This window comes from Sinohyriopsis cumingii, chromosome 2 (assembly GCF_028554795.1).
Source record: "Sinohyriopsis cumingii isolate HCF-2022 chromosome 2, ASM2855479v2, whole genome shotgun sequence".
NCBI classification, from domain to species: Eukaryota; Metazoa; Mollusca; class Bivalvia; order Unionida; family Unionidae; genus Sinohyriopsis; species Sinohyriopsis cumingii.
In genome coordinates, this window is record NC_142962.1 from 18803179 (window position 1) to 18824945 (window position 21767).

The 21767-nt window shown below is 33.4% G+C and overlaps 1 protein-coding gene across 1 annotated transcript in view; it reads right to left on the reverse strand.

The window, feature by feature from the left end:
- Positions 1 to 21763, reverse strand: part of LOC149804412 (U6 snRNA (guanine-N(2))-methyltransferase THUMPD2-like) — a 30974-nt gene extending 9211 nt beyond the window's left edge. The window contains exons 1-7 of the mRNA XM_089939964.1: positions 21599 to 21763; positions 16504 to 16627; positions 12795 to 13225; positions 12150 to 12229; positions 10437 to 10487; positions 7489 to 7576; positions 2632 to 2703 (exon numbers count right to left, since the gene is read on the reverse strand). Coding sequence (XP_089796090.1) covers positions 2632 to 2703; positions 7489 to 7576; positions 10437 to 10487; positions 12150 to 12229; positions 12795 to 13225; positions 16504 to 16627; positions 21599 to 21691 — 939 coding nt within the window. The 5' untranslated portion in view covers positions 21692 to 21763. The remainder of the gene's footprint in view (positions 1 to 2631; positions 2704 to 7488; positions 7577 to 10436; positions 10488 to 12149; positions 12230 to 12794; positions 13226 to 16503; positions 16628 to 21598) is intronic.
- Between the last annotated feature and the right edge of the window lie 4 nt (positions 21764 to 21767).

The window sequence follows — 21767 nt, forward strand, 5'->3', positions numbered from 1 at the left end:
CATGCATTCTTTACAACACAGTAAATAACCAGTGAAAATGATGGTAATAAAGTATGAATGTCTCACAAATTTACTCCATGGCCAATCATACAAAACTGTTTAGCAGACCTGCCAACCCTGAGAAAGGCAGTTGATTTTTTCCCTGTAAGTTTGACAAGTTTTCAGTACGGTGTAACAAAGTATCATAAACTGCTATTGTAAAGCTGGAAAATGTACCACCATGTCTGCAAGGTCTGCATGTCAGGTAATTCTGCACAGTGATACATCATTTCTGTAAACATTGGATCATGTGTTATTTTTGTCAAAAATCCATTCTGTATCAAGAATGAATGATCGTACTTTAAAAAAAGTTATATTCATAAAGTGTACGAAAATATCCCACATTTCGACTTGAAATGCATATGAAAACGTGATTTCTAAATGTCAACATGAAGACCCACTCCATGACCTTCTTGAACCTGTAACCCAGAAAATCCTATTTACTATGTATCTGTTAGAATCATACAAATAAATACATCATATAAAAAAAGGAATTGTATACCTTAAGAAAATTCTGCATCTTAATCCAAGTTTCCAATTTTGCAAGAAGTTGTCCCACACATACAAAATCGTCTGCTACCCCAACATGTCAGCTAGCTGCTAGAATGGGATCCTCACAAAATTTCCCAGCATATAGTCTGTTTCTAAATTCTTTAGTAATTTTCCCCACAAAGAAGATATTGTACAAGATCGGTATAGTTTACTTAATATATCTTGCCATTTGTTGCATTTTTACATTGAATTTTGTAAAACTAGCTTTAAACCTGACCCAATTACTCGGCTGAACTGCTGACACAAACAGTCCAAAGTAATGTATTTCATTTCTATAGTATGATAGACAAACATTACATCTTTTCAAAGCTGTGCACAGAATTGGCTGACATATTGCGAGTCATGAAAACACGGGGGTGGTATCCCATGTGTCCAAAAATTAATATTACTTTGAAAAGAATATTCTGGTGACAATTGCCTCTTTTCAAATGGTAAGCATTGCAGTATCAGTCGAATTTAGTATGCGTTTTGCTTCAATATTGGAGACAGAAACTTTATGTGTGCAGAAATGCCCGACAACACTGTAATTAAAAGTTCGGTATGCAAAACGTGTAGTGACAATAAACATTATGTTCAACTGAACAGTTTTTAAAGTACATGCAGACTTATTTACTACTAGTACAGTTGTACAAACTTTAGTTCCAAACCATATGCAGCTCAATGGCTTGTTGCTGTCTCTCAACTTTACGTAATGCTTGGAGAAAAAAAATTTCATTTCACATGATGTTTGCTCTCTTAATCTATATAATATTTCTGGATCTTGAAGGGCATCATATTTGTAAGGTTTGGTGACATATATTCAGAGTTCAACTTACCAAACCGAAACCCATTCCTTTTAGTTGACTTTGTTACCTTGACCATTGTTCCTAAGAACCCAAAATCTATAGACTTTCCTCCTGGGAAACTTTTTGTTTGTTGAAATTATATTTTACAGAACTAAAGTTATTGTGCAGAAATCATTATGCAATATTAGGCCACAGTAACCCTGAACTTCAACCATTACAAATAATCATCAAGAATGCTTCTTTATATTCTCAAGAACACCTGTAAGGTTTAGTCAAGTTATGACTTATAAAAATCAAGATACTGGATAAAAACCATTTTGCTCTCACTGACATGTGATCATAAGACCCCAAAACATTAGTTCAAATTTTAAAAAGGACTGCCTATTGTTAGTATTTTGGTGAGTACATGGGACAAAAAAATTCAAATTATCCCACAGTCATTAATTCAGACAGTCAGATGGACATGTCCAAAACATATGGCATGCATATGATACTCTGGATATGTCATTCCCCACAAAGCCTAAAATGGGATATTAGTACAAAAAAAGCTTTTATGGTGAATGATGCAATGATGTAATTAGATTCCACAGTATGAGTTTATAAACTGTATGCTTTATACTGAATCCTTCCTTTCTAGATGGAAAATGAAACCCCATTAAAAACCTTTACAATGAGAATGGTTCTAGGTGAATGAGGCAACCGCCCTGGGCCCCGCGCTTTCAGGAAGTCAACTCTGCAATGCATTTGTTTTGCTTGGGGCCCTGCTCAATGATTTTGATGCCTTGGGTCCCACATGATTCCTTGGGCCCCGCATAATGCCTTGGGCCCTGCACATCCTAGGGCCAGGCCTGCAAACTGCAGACATCATAGCGATATGACTGAAAAATTGTTAAAGCTACATTAAAAGTCCAAATCACACACACACACACACACAATTTTAGGATAACAAACAATTTCCAAAGCAGCAAAAAATGTATAGATATAATTACAGAAAAGACCTATGTTTTTCTGAGGATAACCAGAAGCCATACAAGTTTTTTGCACAGCGGTTCCATCCTTTTGCAAAGCATCTTTATTAGTATGAATGTTCAGCAAGTCGTATCTTAAATTAAAAAGAATTGCCCATTATGTTTTTAAGCAAGTAGTCTGTGTGTATAGATTCTTTTGTCCTGGTTAATCCTGAGGAGAAGAAGAAAGCACTGAACACCACCTGTCATTTAGCAAATGGATATTTTGGCATATTTTATACAATCACCTGGTTGGTCCTTGCAGCCTCAATAAGAATACTTCCTTTGCCACACATTGGATCCAGCACCATCTCACCAGCCTTAATAATAATGATAATAATAATAATAATAATAATAACTTTTCAATGGATATGTTAGACTAGAATATCTCGTCATTATCTGAGTGCATCAATTGACTTTTTCATCAAACATGGAGGCATGATTGAAACTTAATGATGCATTTACTTTAAATAAAATGCATTTGAAATATTAAGACCCCAATGTTCTACAACTCATTTCTTCAATCCATTTTTAATTAAACCATCATCAAAGAGCAAAGAACCCTTCAAACTATCATTGTGACAAAGCACCTCTACCAACCTCACCACAAATAAATTTGTGGCTGTTACAAACTCAATACCTTAGGAGGTATACATAAGATTAATTCAGCAATTCCTAGTGAAAATGCTAATAGAGTTTGCCAGCAGACTAGTGGACATTTGAAATATAAGTTCAGCCCCAAGACAAATTGGTTCTCACAATAATATTGTCTGTGATCCGGACCAACTCTCTGATAGTGGTTTGATGAATTTCACAGATGGGATGGGTTCTGCATATGACTGACACTCTAGCCCTTAAACAAATAGATTCTCATAAAAATACTGTCAGTGATCTGGAAAACACTTAGATCAATGATTCAATGAGGTTTACACATGAGAAGGGTTTCTATGTATGACTGACAGTTAAACCAATGACAAACTGGTTCTCACCTATGATTCATATATCATTAATAATAATGTCAAAGTATATGTGTAGCAATGACACATCTATAAATAATGATATGCACTGTGATGGGTATCATATTTTTCATTACATTACAGCTAACTTATGGAATGTAAAACATTATCTTGCCAAAGAGCTGTCAACAAGTGATATATCAATCTTCTTGACTGCTGTCATCTCTTTCCTAATTATCAACAAGTTTGCAGGGTGGGTCTTCCGCTAGTTCAAACCACAACTCCATTCCTACAATCACTGACCATGTCTGATTGTGAAGAAGCACTAGAATTGATTCCTATAAGAAACAGATCTAGGCCAAACAATGAAGTGTCAACCAAACGACTGATATGTTGCTCCTATTCAGAGTCTTGTTATATGCCAAAGCAAATCTGCAATGTGTTTTTACATAAACCTGGACTTATACTAGGCAAGCAATGTGTCTTTACATAGACATGGACTTATACTAGGCAACAATGTGTTTTTACATAAACCTGGACTTAACACTAGGCAAGCTATGTATTTTTACATAAACCTGGACTTATACTAGGCAAGCAATGTGTTTTTACATAAACCTGGACTTATACTAGGCAAGCAATGTGTTTTTACATAAACCTGGACTTATACTAGGCAAGCAATGTGTTTTTACATAAACCTGGACTTACACTAGGCAAGCAATGTGTTTTTACATAAACCTGGACTTATACTAGGCAAGTAATGTGTTTTTACATAAGCCTGGACTTATACTAGGCAAGCAATGTGTTTTTACATAAACCTGGACTTACACTAGGCAAGCAATGTGTTTTTACATAAACCTGGACTTATACTAGGCAAGTAATGTGTTTTTACATAAGCCTGGACTTATACTAGGCAAGCAATGTGTTTTTACATAAACCTGGACTTATACTAGGCAAGCAATGTGTTTTTAAATAAACCTGGACTTACACTAGGCAAACAATGTGTTTTTACATAAACCTGGACTTATACTAGGCAAGCAATGTGTTTTTACATAAACCTGGACTTATACTAGGCAAGCAATGTGTTTTTACATAAACCTGGACTTATACTAGGCAAGCAATGTGTTTTTACATAAACCTGGACTTACACTAGGCAAGCAATGTGTTTTTACATAAACCTGGACTTATACTAGGCAAGCAATGTGTTTTTACATAAACCTGGACTTACACTAGGCAAGCAATGTGTTTTTACATAGACATGGACTTATACTAGGCAAGCAATGTGTTTTTACATAAATCTGGATGTATACTAGGCAAGCAATGTGATTTTACATAAACCTGGATGTATACTAGGCAAGCAATGTGTTTTTACATAAACCTGGACTTATACTAGGCAAGCAATGTGTTTTTACATAAATCTGGATGTATACTAGGCAAGCAATGTGATTTTACATAAACCTGGATGTATACTAGGCAAGCAATGTGTTTTTACATAAACCTGGACTTATACTAGGTGAGCAATGTGTTTTTACATAAATCTGGATATATACTAGGCAAGCAATGTGATTTTACATAAACCTGGATGTATACTAGGCAAGCAATGTGTTTTTACATAAACCTGGACTTATACTAGGCAAGCAATGTGTTTTTACATAAACCTGGACTTATACTAGGCAAGCAATGTGTTTTTACATAAATCTGGATGTATACTAGGCAAGCAATGTGATTTTACATAAACCTGGATGTATACTAGGCAAGCAATGTGTTTTTACATAAACCTGGACTTACACTAGGCAAGCAATGTGTTTTTACATAAACCTGGACTTATACTAGGCAAGTAATGTGTTTTTACATAAGCCTGGACTTATACTAGGCAAGCAATGTGTTTTTACATAAACCTGGACTTATACTAGGCAAGTAATGTGTTTTTACATAAGCCTGGACTTATACTAGGCAAGCAATGTGTTTTTACATAAACCTGGACTTATACTAGGCAAGCAATGTGTTTTTACATAAACCTGGACTTATACTAGGCTAGCAATGTGTTTTTACATAAACCTGGACTTACACTAGGCAAGCAATGTGTTTTTACATAAACCTGGACTTATACTAGGCAAGCAATGTGTTTTTACATAAACCTGGACTTACACTAGGCAAGCAATGTGTTTTTACATAGACATGGACTTATACTAGGCAAGCAATGTGTTTTTACATAAATCTGGATGTATACTAGGCAAGCAATGTGATTTTACATAAACCTGGATGTATACTAGGCAAGCAATGTGTTTTTACATAAACCTGGACTTATACTAGGCAAGCAATGTGTTTTTACATAAATCTGGATGTATACTAGGCAAGCAATGTGATTTTACATAAACCTGGATGTATACTAGGCAAGCAATGTGTTTTTACATAAACCTGGACTTATACTAGGTGAGCAATGTGTTTTTACATAAATCTGGATATATACTAGGCAAGCAATGTGATTTTACATAAACCTGGATGTATACTAGGCAAGCAATGTGTTTTTACATAAACCTGGACTTATACTAGGCAAGCAATGTGTTTTTACATAAACCTGGACTTATACTAGGCAAGCAATGTGTTTTTACATAAATCTGGATGTATACTAGGCAAGCAATGTGATTTTACATAAACCTGGATGTATACTAGGCAAGCAATGTGTTTTTACATAAACCTGGACTTATACTAGGCAAGCAATGTGTTTTTACATAAACCTGGACTTACACTAGGCAAGCAATGTGTTTTTACATAAACCTGGACTTATACTAGGCAAGTAATGTGTTTTTACATAAGCCTGGACTTATACTAGGCAAGCAATGTGTTTTTACATAAACCTGGACTTATACTAGGCAAGTAATGTGTTTTTACATAAGCCTGGACTTATACTAGGCAAGCAATGTGTTTTTACATAAACCTGGACTTATACTAGGCAAGCAATGTGTTTTTAAATAAACCTGGACTTACACTAGGCAAACAATGTGTTTTTACATAAACCTGGACTTATACTAGGCAAGCAATGTGTTTTTACATAAGCCTGGACTTATACTAGGCAAGCAATGTGTTTTTACATAAACCTGGACTTATACTAGGCAAGCAATGTGTTTTTACATAAACCTGGACTTATACTAGGCAAGTAATGTATTTTTACATAAGCCTGGACTTATACTAGGCAAGCAATGTGTTTTTACATAAACCTGGACTTATACTAGGCAAGCTTTCATGCATGCATTTGATGAAACTTTTAAGTAATCTTTAGCATGTTTACTTTGGTTTTAGTTGCTTTTAATTATTCACATTTTAGTTCCCCACAGCTACATGGTATGTTTTCCTTTTGTAATAGGTACCAGTGTATGCACATAAAGCTGCATATGTGATGTAAATCCATGTAAAATTACATGAAACTGTATATATGATGATGTGATGTTATATGGCACATATTTTTTATATGCTTCAATATATATATTTTGCATGTGTGAGTTTTGTGGGTGGGTGTGTGCATGTTTGTAGGTAAGGTAGGTTGCTTCAATGCATGCCTCCCCAACAAACAGTTTATCTATGTATGCGTATATGTACTTTGTTAAGTCATGTATAATTACATATTACTATATGTACTACTGTACTGACTGCATTTATGTCCACTTGGTTTATGTTTATGCTCCGTTAAATAGGGTATAATTATGTGTTAATATATGTCCTTTTGTATTGCTAGCATACAATGTATGTTAGTAATCTGTCTTGCTTTATGAATAGAGCTTATGTTTTATGTATCATTTATTTTAAATAAAGATTACATGACTTTGAAATTAAAGTTTAAGTTGAACCAGTATGAACCATTTTCCACGTAATGAAAAAGTATTTGAACCATTCATATAAGGTCATCGATTTCATGATTATTAGCTATATGGGATGATATTTTCTTTTCATGGTAACATACATCAAGCAAATTAGGAGACAACATAACATGGATAAGAAGATAAAGTTATGCATGTGTGTGTGAAAGAGAGTGTGTGAGTGTGTACAGGTTTTTCACAAACAATGAGTAATCAGCATTGCACTTTATTAGTAAATCCTGATGTAAAATTATGGTAAGTCTCATTTAATTCTGAGAATACCAGCTGGATGGAATACCTTGATCTCACACAAATCAGCCATAATCCAAGCCACGGTTGATCTTAAACCATGGTGTAGGATATAACTCCGCTTAGAAATTGGTTGTCTGCAATAAACAAAGAAAAGAGAATTATACAATGCCAAGAAAATAATCTCAAAATCTAAATCAATTTATTGCAATTTTGAACAACTACACTTCACAAAATAATTAACAATGAAGGGATATAGCTAAAACAAAAAAAAAATAAAAGTCACAAACTTCTTTATCTCAACACACTATACTCAATAATCAATAACATTATCACTGAAAGGAAGTTGTCACTCCTGGAGCAATTAAGATGCACTTCATAAAATGCTCTTATTATTTACTCTTTGAAGGCAAATTTCACAGTAGTAATTTATCTGGAAGGGTGGCAAGATATAATGAGAGTAAACTGTTTCAAAATGGCTTATATTTTTTTCAATAAGCTAATTAAAAAGTCCATGTGTGAAGATGACAAATGACAAAGGTCTAAAGAAACCTTTTTACATATGGCTATATATATTCATTAAGACATAAGTAAAGGGACAAAATTTTACGTATCAAAACTAAATTAATTGGCACCATCAACAATCTATGTACCATAAAAAAATGAGGGAAAGGAAACTTCTGACCTTTGAATGGCTATAAAAGGAAACCGAATGATATAAGTTTGCTAGTTAATGATATGAAGCATATTTTCTCTTTCTTTTAGTACATCTGATACGAGTGAACATTTAACAAAACCAACACATAACATGCCTGACTTAAAAGTTTCCGTACATACATCTGTTTTTATGTTAAATAAATAACTAAGTTTTTAAAAATTCATCTTTTTTTTTAAATTTTCTATGGCTGGCATCTGTAAAATTGGAAAGTCCAGATATGTGTATTAATAATGTTATTTACATGTGTTTCAGGGAAAAGGCATGGAGGATTATTTTTTATTTGTAAGTAAAGCTACAAATACAAATAAATAATGGCTTATAATATATGAAATTCCATAAAATATTGTATTAGCATATAATAACAGAAATTGAAAAAGATTTATAAGATTTTGATATGGCAAACCATTTAAGATATTTAGTGGCTTTTTATTGATTAATGAGAGTATGGTGTTTTACATACACAAAATAAAGTAAAGTCATTTTGATGATTGTTTATACTTTAATTAATCATTTTTTTAAAAATTTAATAATTAATTCCATCTACCTCAGACCACTCCAGTGGCCTAAGTGGTTAGAACTTCTGCCTTGTATGTGTGAGGTCACAGGTTCAAACCCCAGCCAAGTCATGCCAAAGACTTATTAAAGGTACTAAGAGCTACCTTGCTTGGCACTTAGCATTAAGAGGTTAGTGTTAGGACTGGTTGGCCTGGTGTCAGGATAATGTGAATGAGGGGGACAAGATGCTACATGGCTGCGGCATGATGCCCCAGTGCTAGACATTACTATAAACTGCCACACTGCAGACATCATAGCAATATAACTGAATTTTTTTTAAAGCTGTTAAAAATCCTTATCATACAAACACACTCAAATACCTAAAGTGTTAATTTTCTTCATCTTCAAATGAAAATTATTCAACTTAACCCCTAAGATGTATTATTTCACTAATTTAAATGATTAACTTTATTGAAATTTATAAATCTTGTATTCTGTGATTATTTTAAAAAATCTATTTTCATCTTTTTCTGCAAGGGGGAAAAGTCAGCATAACTCCAAACCTGTGACTGTAAATAGTCATCATCATTGGTTACTTCCCTTGCTTTAACACACACTGGCAACTACAGTATTTTTGTTCTTTTTTGTAAAGGCTGTCATATTCTAGAGCAGATCAGCACCATCTGATAGAATAGGAAAGGCCTATTATGCCATGATAGTTTCTATCAGTGTGGTCAAATTCTGCAAAGCAGTTTTTTTTAGAAGAAGTGTCATTTAAAATTGTTTCTAGATTTAGCAACAGTGGCCATGTTTGATGGTATCTTCATGATAGGATGCTTTTTGTCAAGTTTGGTCAAATTCCTTTCTTCAGTTTTGTAGAAAAAGTTGTTTAAAGGTCTCCAAAAATTTTAGTAAGTAATGGTGGCCATATATTATAGTAGATCAAAAGACTTTCATGCCAAGATTCTGTCAAGTCTGATTAAATTCTGTTCAGCAGGTTTTGATCGTCATTTAAAGAGATTTTACCCTTGTTTATTAATGATGGCCATATCTGATGGCACATCAGCATCACTTACACAAATCTAAAAGATCTTCAGGCCAGTATTTTCTGTGCCACAAATTTGGTTACAATCAGTCACATGGTTTTAGGAAAAAGTTTAAAATAGCAATTTTTGATGGATTCTCAATGAACACAGGCCGTACCATAAGCTCAATTGGCCAGGTGAACTAAAAATTATACTTTTTATCACATATAATTTATACTTTACACCAAGTAAACTATTATGAACATAATCTGGGTTAGTCATCAGAACTGATCATAAACTGAAACTATACATTCTGTAACATGTATTGTGAAAAGATTTTATATCACAACCAAAATAATAGTTTTTCAGTATACACTGCCACAATTCAAAGCAATCAGAGTTGTATTTTTATAACAATCCAGCAATAAATCTACACCCAACCCCACCTGCAAAAAAGTACATATGTTGTTGCTTTTAACTAAGCAGTATGTTTTATTTGATAGATACAAAAATTCCTTTATTTACCTTTCTAAAATTACAATACCTTTATCTGTCCACTTCTTAAATTTCCACATTGACTTCACACAAAATGAACAAATATGCCTTGTGTCTCTAGTATTGTATAATATTGATCAGTAACAGAATGACATCAAATCCAGTAATGTTAATAATAAAAATAAATATATCGATCAGGTAAATATTAATAATAATAATAAATTCTTAGTTGATGAGTTTCTACATGTAATTAAATATGCTTACCTAGTCAATGGAATTCCAACTGTCAGGAAGTCATCATTCAGATGAATGCATCTGAAAGATTAAAAACTGATGAACCAATAACATCAGGGCATGATTACTTTTGCCATAAAGAATACATGAAAATTTACTAAATAATGGTGTTGCCCCATGCTTTGAGTCAGAAAAATGTAAAAAATTCATTTACAGTAAAGGTTTCCATACTATTATATTGTTAAGTTAAAAATACATTTTGATTTTTATTCACAGCCATCAAAGGTGTGGATAATAATATGATGAAAAGTATTGGCAGTCACAGCATGGAATAAATTAGAAAACCAAATACGTACATACTATTTTGGTCTTTGATGCCTGGAAATCAAAAACCTTTGAGAATAAATTTGAGCTTGAAATTAATGCTGGTAAAGGATTTTGTAATGAAAGTACCATGTTTCATTGGCTTATGAAAGGTAAGTGCCATATTTCATTGGCTTATGAAAGGTAAGTGTGCCATATTTCATTGGCTTATGAAAGGTAAGTGCCATGTTTCATTGGCTTATGAAACGTAAGTGCCATGTTTCATTGGTTTATGAAAGGTAAGTGCCATATTTCATTGGCTTATGAAAGGTAAGTGCCATATTTCATTGGCTTATGAAAGGTAAGTGCCATATTTCATTGGCTTATGAAAGGTAAGTGTGCCATATTCCATTGGCTTATGAAAGGTAAGTGCCATGTTTCATTGGCTTATGAAAGTTAAGTGCCGTGTTTCATTGGCTTATGAAAGGTAAGTGCCACGTTTCATTGGCTTATGAAAGTTAAGCGCCATGTTTTATTGGCTTATGAAAGGTAAGTGCCATGTTCCATTGGCTTATGAAAGGTAAGTGCAATATTTCACTGGCTTATGAAAGGTAAGTGCCATGTTTCATTGGCTTATGAAAGGTAAGTGCCATGTTTCATTGGCTTATGAAAGGTAAGTGCCATATTTCATTGGCTTATGAAAGGTAAGTGCCATGTTTCATTGGCTTATGAAAGGTAAGTGCCACGTTTCATTGGCTTATGAAAGTTAAGTGCCATGTTTCATTGGCTTATGAAAGGTAAGTGCCATGTTTCATTGGCTTATGAAAGGTAAGTGCCATGTTTCATTGGCTTATGAAAGGTAAGTGCCATATTTATTTGGCTTATGAAAGTTAAGTGCCATATTTCATTGGCTTATGAAAGGTAAGCTTATGAAAGGTAAGTGCCATGTTTCATTGGCTTATGAAAGGTAAGTGCCATGTTTCATTGGCTTATGAAAGGTAAGTGCCATGTTTCATTGGCTTATGAAAGGTAAGTGCCATGTTTCATTGGCTTACGAAAGGTAAGTGCCATGTTTCACTGGCTTATGAAAGGTAAGTGCTATATTTCATTGCCAAGAATGTCAACCTGAAACTTTAGCTTAAAGACATCGTTAGATGACAAATGTAGACAAACTGTGAAAGACATCTTTAGATGACAAATGTAGACAAACTGTGAAAGGTTTTAGATTCCCAGCTTTGTTATTTCCTCTCTTAAATATCAATAATGTAACACAAATGGATTTCGTTATTTAACTTTTTGCCAATTAGAATCAAGTAATAATAATATTCACATTACAATATGATGAAGGATATCTACATTTTTGACTTTACAAGCAAAGATGATAACTCAAACATTATAATACATACATGTAGTTGAACTCCCAGAGATTGTTTAACTCACATTTCTAAGTCAGGGTTTCTCAGATTGACGTGCATGTCCAGAAACTGGCTAACTTTTCTTGCAAGTTCTTTGACCAACATCTGTTTGAGTAAAGGCAACATGCACAAATTCTAAACATATCAAGAAACTACACAACATAGTGACTAAACAAGCCATGTCTTTAATGGGAAACAAAGGAACATGGAAGAAGAAAGAAAAACAATCAGGCATGAAATAAAGGAGACTTACAGTTGACTAGTAATTTGGAACTTGAATATCTCAAAATCTAAGCAAGATAACTGCATCCAATACTTGTGCCATCTCCTAACAACAAGTCATTAACAAGTACTTTAACCAGGCAAAATGTTACATTAGCTAAGCATGAGACACTGTATTATTTTCAAAGTCTGAGTTCTTAGATTCCAGATAGAATATTGTGTTTAAACCATTTCATGAATTCTCTACCTCTTGAATTTTTGAAACTTTGTCATCAAGCTCATTAAATTCTTTCATATGTTACCATTAAGATGAAAGTCATCTTTTGGTACCATCATTTTAAAAAATATATAAATATGTTTTAGCAGTAAAATTTAAAGGAAATACACTAATAATAAATGAATTTTATTAAATTTTGGCATTCTGATGGCGCATTTACTCAGAACTTACCTGATTATTTCTGTTCTTTCCCATATTTCCTGTTGCTTTCATAGAAATCCGAAAAGTTAATTTCTTGTTTATGGACTCTTTATCATATAATTGACTAACTCCAGATTGTAGGTTACTGTCACTATTATCACAATAAAGTATTTCAGTATCAGAATAACATCTTGATGTGTTTTCATCTTTACTATCACCGGATATCCCAATCTTGTGGATACCTGATTTACCTCCTTCATCAACGATTTGCGGAGGACATGAATTATGAGAGTATGGACTGAATTTCATCTGTTCACTGTTTTCTTTCGCTCTCAGTCTCTTTCCTGGGGGAGACTCAGCTATTGTAAAATCCTGAAGAGATTTCCATGTAGCAAAAACTCTGCACCAAGTCACATGATCTGGAATTAACTTCATCACCGAACTTATGAGATTTCTTCTATCTAGAAAAGTACAGATATCAGTATCTTACAAAAACTGATTTTAAAACAAAAGATTTCAGGAATGTTTCTATCTAAATGAAGCAAGAAAGCACCCAAAGTTTGAAAACTGTTTTGTGTAAATCTCATTTCTATATGTTTCTGTATAATCCTGAACTGATATATCAATTAACAGAATTTCAAGTGTCTGTCTCTTCATTACTGAAACACTTACACTAAGAGATGTAGCAGTAAAATATTTAAGATGCTATCTGCTGCATAACAAACATGATGCTGATAATGTTTCCTATTTTCTCCTAACATCTCCTTTTAGTGTCTTTCATACAACTCTGATCACAAGATGCTTGAAATTAACAAACATGTTTATCTAACTGCTTACTGTGTAAAGCTTTGAAGAAAAAAATGTTTATCTGCTTACTGACTGTGTAAAACTCTGAAAATACTGCTTGATGAATGTGTAAAGCTCTGAAAACACTGCTTGATGACTGTGTTAAATGCTGAAACTATAAATATGTTTACCTAACTGTTTGCTGACTGTAAGGCTTTGAAACCATAAATATGGTTATCTAACTGCTTACTTATTGCATAAAACGTTCAAAATAAGAGCTCTAATATATTTTTTAAAAAATACTCTTAAGCATAAATATAATAAATGTTTCCATGTGTATGTGGCCATCCTCTGTGATGCTTGTCTGTGTATAACATTATAATGCATGACCTTCAGCAGGGGCATGTTACTGACTCTACAACAATGCTGAAAACAAATTTTATTTAATAAAAAGACTCATTTCTTTCTAACTAGCAAATAATGGGAACATTTTATTCGAACCATCCGAGAGTCCTTACACAGATAAAAAATTTTTGGAAACACTATTGCACTACTTGTATTTATATGTGAATGTATCCATACACGTAATATTGAATTTTTGTGTGTTATCAGAGGAACAGAATTAGAATGAGAATTAAAAAATAATAATTTAAAATTGTAATATAACTAGGAAATTAATTTACACAAGAGCAAAATTTAGTTCTATGAATTATTCAACAGATGTTTCAAACAAGAATTTACATCAGATATTTTTGTTGCTGGAATCAAACTCATTTAGTTTGATAAAAGATGGTGATCTACATAAGGAACAGTATAATTTCATTAGCTATAAGATGTCCTTCCTTTGGTTAATATTTTATATATTATAAGTCTGGATTTCCTGCTTTATTTCACAGAATCAGTATTTGATATATAGTTTGTACATTCCTGATACAGACTTGTACATGGTATATACATCCTACATTGATTGACTTGTAGATGGTATATACATCCTATATTGATTGATTGTACATGGTATATACATCCTATATTGATTGATTGTACATGGTATATACATCCTATATTGATTGATTGTACATGGTATATACATCCTATATTGATTGATTGTACATGGTATATACATCCTATATTGATTGATTGTACATGGTATATGCATCCTATATTGATTGATTGTACATGGTATATACATTCTATATTGATTGACTTGTACATGTTATATACATCCTATATTGATTGATGAAAAGATTTCCAACATTGTAATTCACCTAATTACATGAACTCCACATAGGTTTTGTGCTAGTCGAAAAAGCTCATACTGTCAGAAAATCACTAATATTCTGGTTGAAGGATTATATATTACTTCAATCATCAGCTCAATACTTGTTAAGATGGCATTTCACAACAATTCAACCAATGAATAAGGATATAAAAGAAGCCAAGTGACTTTAAACTTTTATGTGAAATGTGTATGTGTTTATGTGTGATTTCGATTTTTAACATAGCTTTAACAACATTCCAGTCATATTTGCTATGATGTCTGCAGTGTGGCACTTTATAGTGATGTCTAGCACTGTGGCATCATGCCACAGACAGGCAGCATTATATCCCACCCAGTCACATTATCCTGACACCAGGCCAACCAGTCCTAACACTAATCTCTTAATGCTGAGTGCCTAGCAAGGTAGCTGCTAGTACCATTTTTATAAGTCTTTGGTATGACTCTGCCGGGGTTTTTCAAACCCATAACCTCCTGCATCTGAGGCGGATGCTCTAACCATCAGAGCTGTTTTATGTGAAATGCACTTAAGAAAGCTAGATGAGTATTGAATTGTATTCTTACAGTATTCCAGTACAACAGGAATTTACCAGAAAGAGGGAACTCCCCTCAATCTGCCCAAAACTAGGAGAGCACCACACTAAAGGGAGGTTACAACTTATTTATCTATTTTGGTTATTAGCTTACAATTTAATGGCAATGACTTTATCAGGACATTTATATCCTCTGCAATGTCTGTAAACCACCTCAAAAAAATTAGTTGTCTATTTCATTTATAGGTGCTAAGACTGGCAACTAACATTTCGTCATCAAGTCATGGTCATTTATTAGTAATTTCAATACAAAACCCTTCAGGCCTAAGTACATATTCATAAGCATTGGCTAATTTTTAGAAAATCAAAGTTCTAAATACAAACCATCCTGAATGGTAATCGCTTATGAAATGTAGACAATGGCAAGTTTTGATGCAAAGATAAAACTACTGAATTTACTACGTTTCTATAATAATTATTGTGCACCATTATAAACATGTGGGAATTGTATTGCACTACTTCTCCCAATTTAAACTTGTATTCTTGTGGGAGCTGCACAGAAAATAGGAGAAACCCCTATCAACCAGCATGGATGCAGCATTGTTCATGTAGTACTCTATGAGCAATCTACAGTAAGAATACCACTATGAGTAATCTAAAAATATTCTTATAATTCTTGGTAATGTAAGGGTATTCTTCTAGCACTCAATGAATAATGGAAGATATTTATTATAGTACTCAATGAGTAGTCTAAGAGTATTTCTGAAGCACTCTGAAGATTCTTTAACTTCCTTTGACATAATCTAGTAACAGAATTTGGCTGAAAACTGCATTCTAGCAAATAATTAAATTTATGGCATTCTATTTCCAATGATAAAACATTAAGGAATTCTACTGCCAATGCTAAAACATTATAGCATTCTATTACCAATGCTAAAACATTATTGAAATTTCCAATGATAAAACATTATGGAATTCTACTGCCAAAGTTAAACATAATGGCATTCTATTGCCAATGATAAAACATTATGGAATTATATTGCCAATGATAAAACATTACTGAAATCTATTGTCAATGATAAAACATGATGGCATTCTATTGCCAATAATAAAACATTAAGAAATAGACACTCTTAAAGCTTACCCAGGTTGTCAGATTTACTGTGAAGAACGTTTACAAAAATCCTCTCGACTGACTTGAGCTGTAAAATGTCCCTTGCACATGAAGGCTCTAAACTGAAGTAGACTTTTCCATCTGTGACCTCAATCTTAAAAAAAACATTTGAAAAATAACAAATATATTAAAAAAGGCTCCACTTTAAGTTGAAAAATATGTCAATATGTAACCATAGCAACAGGTGTAGTTTTTACTTAACATGCTCATGAAGATGTTTAAGTTCAACAAAAAACATATTACCGCGTCTTCACCATTTCAATATTGTTGTTGTTGTTGTTGTTGTGGGGTTAACATAATTTTCCAGCACAATATAGGCCATATATGGTGTCCTGTATATCTGGTGGAGGAAGGACCCAGGAAAACCATGCAAATTTTGCAGTGGTAACATGTATAAATGATATGAATGATTTTCTGCATCATCAGGTCAGTTTGTGTTAATTGCAGCACTATACACACTACAGCTACAAATGTTATTTGAGTGAAATGTTTTCATAATAAAAATTTAACCACTCTGAATCTTGAGTTTCTCTTAACTCAGCTGTGCCTATTCTTTTTCTTACCAATGAGGACATTAGTTTTGATGATTTCTGACCCAAATAAAGTAAAGTGACAATGTTGTGATTGCTGAAACTATTACCTGAACAAACAAAATTATGCTGTACCCCAAAATTTAATGTATCATTGTATCAGTTCCTGTTTTGGTGTCAGTATCAGAACTGTCTGGCTAGAAAGTAAATATTCTGGAAGACTGAAATCCAAGTATGAACTGCATGGTAGTCAGTGTAAACGCCCAAAATACTTTTTGATGTCATTGATGACTGTGGCAGTGATCATGATACTTTAATGTTTCATAGTGTTTTGTATATTTAATCTTAATTGTTTGTTGGTTTTTCTCAGTGATTATATGTTATGAATATATATGTTTTATAATTGACCATAGTCCAAATTCAAGTTAATGGTCCACCTCACCAGTGACTTTTATCTTGTAAACAACATAATACATAGCTAATATTTCTCTATGATTATAGATTAAATATTCAGATCATTATTAATGGAGGCAAACATGATTACTTATATCTGAATGTAGGATATTAGTTTTCACTTGGAAATTCCTAAATTTGTTCACAACTTTGAATGTTTAAGTGAGGAGACTGACCTACATCCTGGCTCTACTTTTGTCTTAGTTTTTAAATCAATGTTATTAACTTGAAAAATTACTCATTCTTGCTTTAACATCTGAAGCAGAATCAGTCTTATTCTTATGCTGAGTTTTTAATTTCAGTGGATTTATTGACTCAAATTATTAACTGGAATTACAAAAAGCTCATTAATGCTTCTTGGACTAAATCATAGTGAATTCAGTCAATGTCATTTTTGGAATTATATTATTGTGATACATCAAAAGACTATTAGCATGCTTTTCATTTCATGTGATTGGTACATTAGCACTTTTGAGACTCCAGGCACATCAACACATACAATATTGGAATTTATTTGGATCACCACTAGAATTCAATTGTAACTTCACACATTTGGACATGTGATAGAATCTGTAAGCCTGTTTGGGATTTAATTCACAATAATGTAAGTTCTTTTTGAATTTTCACTTTGTATTCAAGAGAAATAAATTATTTGCTGAATTTTACAAAATTTGTTGGTGTTTGCTTTTTCTGTTACTTATTTTATGACCATAGAGTCAAAACAATGTTGTTTTAATACAAATTACATATGTCCTTCTGCTTGTCTTTTTATGAAATCATGCCTGTACAACCAGTCTGGACCAGTTTGGTTCTACATCATATTAACATTGTTACACTGTAAAGTGTCTACATTTACAGAAAGCCATACTAGGAAAAATGTGACTGTGCTAATTTTTAAAGGTATCAATTTGGTTTTCTGAAGATTCAACAGTTGTGATTAAATATTTGTGGTAATAATCTTTCATTGTTCTTGGGAAAAAATAAACTTCTGAAATATCAGTTCATCGAATCCTATGGAAGGTATCTGATAGATGTCAGGGATCTTCCTGGGCTTCGCCAATGTCGCAAATTGCGATTTTTTTTCCTTACTGGCGACAAAAATGTCCCATCTGGCGATTTTTTGGTGACAGACTTTTTGGTTATTTAATTTGTACATACAATCATGGATTTTGACTGGATAAATTAAAAGGGAGAATGAAAGGAAGCCACAAACTTGACTAAGCAATGCATTGGAATCAATCTGTTACACAAACGATCCTTCGTTCGTATTGACAACCCCATCTTTAGAGTGCATTGTTACATCATAATCTGCTTATGTTGACATCTGGGCTGAGTAATGTATGCTGTGATACAATCATGCTACCGAACTATACCTACAACTGACCGACTTCTGAAGACGCGAATAGAACAGATACAATTTATTGAATGGCTAATCCTTCTGTTGTTTTTTTTTTTTTTACATATTCCAATACAATAGTTTTGCTGAATCTTCATAGAAAACTAATAACCTTTGAAGTACCGACTATTGCGTATAAATACAAAGCAAATGGAAAAAATCTCAATCACAATTATATCTGTCGCCAGTGCAGCATTTTACTCATTCATCTTTTCCTTTTGCCATCAATCCGTGTTATGGCTGCAGAGACTTAAACTCCGCAACAAGAAATAGCAAAAAAAAAAAAAACAGTTTTGCATAATTAATAATAATTATTTATTTCTCAAAATACAGGAGCGAAAGAATCCCTAAAGTGGGTGTGAATTTATGCTTATATATACGGTCCAATATTGCCAGGTGTTGACTCATGTAAGTTTCATTCGTGGGAATGGAGATCCTAGTTTGCTTGTCGAGAAAATTTATACAGCATTCAGTGATCATTCTTGGGATTTAGGAAGCAATTTCACTTCAAGCTTTGTGAAGCTAGCCATAAGGGGGAGAGGGGGGTGGGGGCTGCCGAGAGACTACTGGTGTCACCTGTCAGCACTGTAGACTGTGAACGTGGATTCAGTAAGATCAACCTCATAAAAACTGACATCAGAAATAAACTCTGCATTTCATCTCTTGAGAATTTAATGAGAATCAACATGTACAGATGTGAAAAATTAGACTTTGAAACTGCATTCAACAAGTTGGCAGCCCTAAAATCGCGACGGATCTTCATATAACACTTTGTAACATTTTGTTAATGCTTATTGTAATTAGAGTATTAACTAACCCATCTTTTGTAATTTTCATTGCCTGTTGCATTAATAGACTAAATTAACACTTCAAAAAATGTATACTACTTGTCCTGGCGACACTTTTTAAAAATTGGCGACAAAATAATGAGGTTGACGATTTTTTTGGTGACATCTTTTTAAAAGCCAGGACCATCCCTGGATGTATTCAGTTTGAGTTCTACTGGTTCATTTTTGTTTGGTCAAACTGAAACTGTGAATTTCTTTGTTGTTATTTTCAACCTTTGTAAAAAAAAATATCTATTATACTGTTATCAAGTTTAATGATTTCCAAGACAACTTATTCAATACTGCGGTTATACATCCTTGGGTAAGTTCTAAAAAACATGGTTGTTTACATTTGAAGTTTCTCAATTTCATCCAGTTTGGGGGTCCTAAACAGTACAGCATACTAAAACATACATCTAACAAAAGCCTTAAAAGCTGATTCATTTGCATTTTGCAAACAAGATGATAAACTATGTTATAGTAGGCCTAAAGTACAATTTGTTTTGGTGCATAATTCTTTAATCAGATGGTTCTATTTCATATCATCAGTAACTGTCACTCCTATATATTTTATTTCATTGGAATTTTCTAAACAAGTACCTTATAATAAATATGAGATACCTTTTCAAAGAATTTTTGTTCCTTTTAGGTTGCATTATTTGGCTTTTTTTTCTCAATCATATGCTATAGTTCAATATTGTAAGATGCCTCCCTTGATATTTGTGTTTTTGGGTCACCCAAAAAGACAAATATCAGGGGTGACATCTTTCATTGCAGGACTATCACATGCCCCATTTTTACATCCACTGTCCTTGTTTATTAATGTCATTCTGTAGTATTTTGGAATGCTGAATTGAGGGCTTATTTTCAATAATGAAACAAATGTAGTTAACACTCTGGCCAGAAGTAATCACAATTGTTTCACTGAATAAACTTTCAGACTTTAATGGACTGTGGCATTCTTCAGCTATCAGCATTCTTCAACCAAATGAAATGCTGGACACTGATTTTGAAAGACAGCAACCTCCTGAGAGTGCATGGATATACTTCAACAAGGAAATCAAAGTACGGTATGACCAAAACAACCAGACTATAATTTGTTTAACGTGTCAAAAAGTGCTGCCATACATGTGAGATAGTATTGAAATTTTGCCTCTAGTTGTGAGGTCGACTGATTTTGCAGCATGCCACAGAGTACCACTTAGGCAGTAAAACGCCACCGCTGCCTTCCCCCCCCCCCCCATCCCGTATACCAAGGTCGACGTTAAACAGTTAAAATACTGTTGGACTATCACCACCCCTACTTTCTCAGGTTTTTTTTTTTCACTTGGGCTTTTGTCTACACTCTTCATAATCTGGCTAAAGATCAATTTTATCCTTGATACCCAACACCACCATTCCATTGAACAAACGGTGCTGGGAGAGTATATAGACCAAGAAGTTGTTATATGCCTTTTTTTTTTTTTTTTCGTTTTGTGTTTTTTTTTTTATATTTCTGACATGACCATGTCCCCAAAAAGGGCGGTTAACAACCTCAGGGGCTCGTATCATTGCCAACAATTTACCTGTCGTCCATGTACTGTAGTTATTTTATAGTACACGTACGACAGGTAAATTGTAAGCAGCGATACGAGCCCGATTGGTGAACAACTTGATGGTCTAGTCCTACATGTACACCTCGAAGCTGATAGTTATGTTTTTTTGGTCAAGTCTTAGTTCTACAATGTAAGATATAACACATGTTTTTGTTTAAGTGCTATCCAGAACAAAAATATCGGGTTTATGTGTCTTACGTTGTAGGACTACAACAGTATAGTAAAGTCTGAGAGTGCAGTGGAGCGATAATTATATTACTGAACCTTTTCTGCTAAAATGGATGGTCCGAACAAATTTAACAATTCTCTGTGTGTAAACTTTTCTGTTCCTCGACCACACGTGCAATAAAAATCCATGGTATTTTTGGATGTGAATGCTTGTCAGTTGCAACTTCATGAAAGTACCAGTTTATTAGTTTATATCGTGCATCGT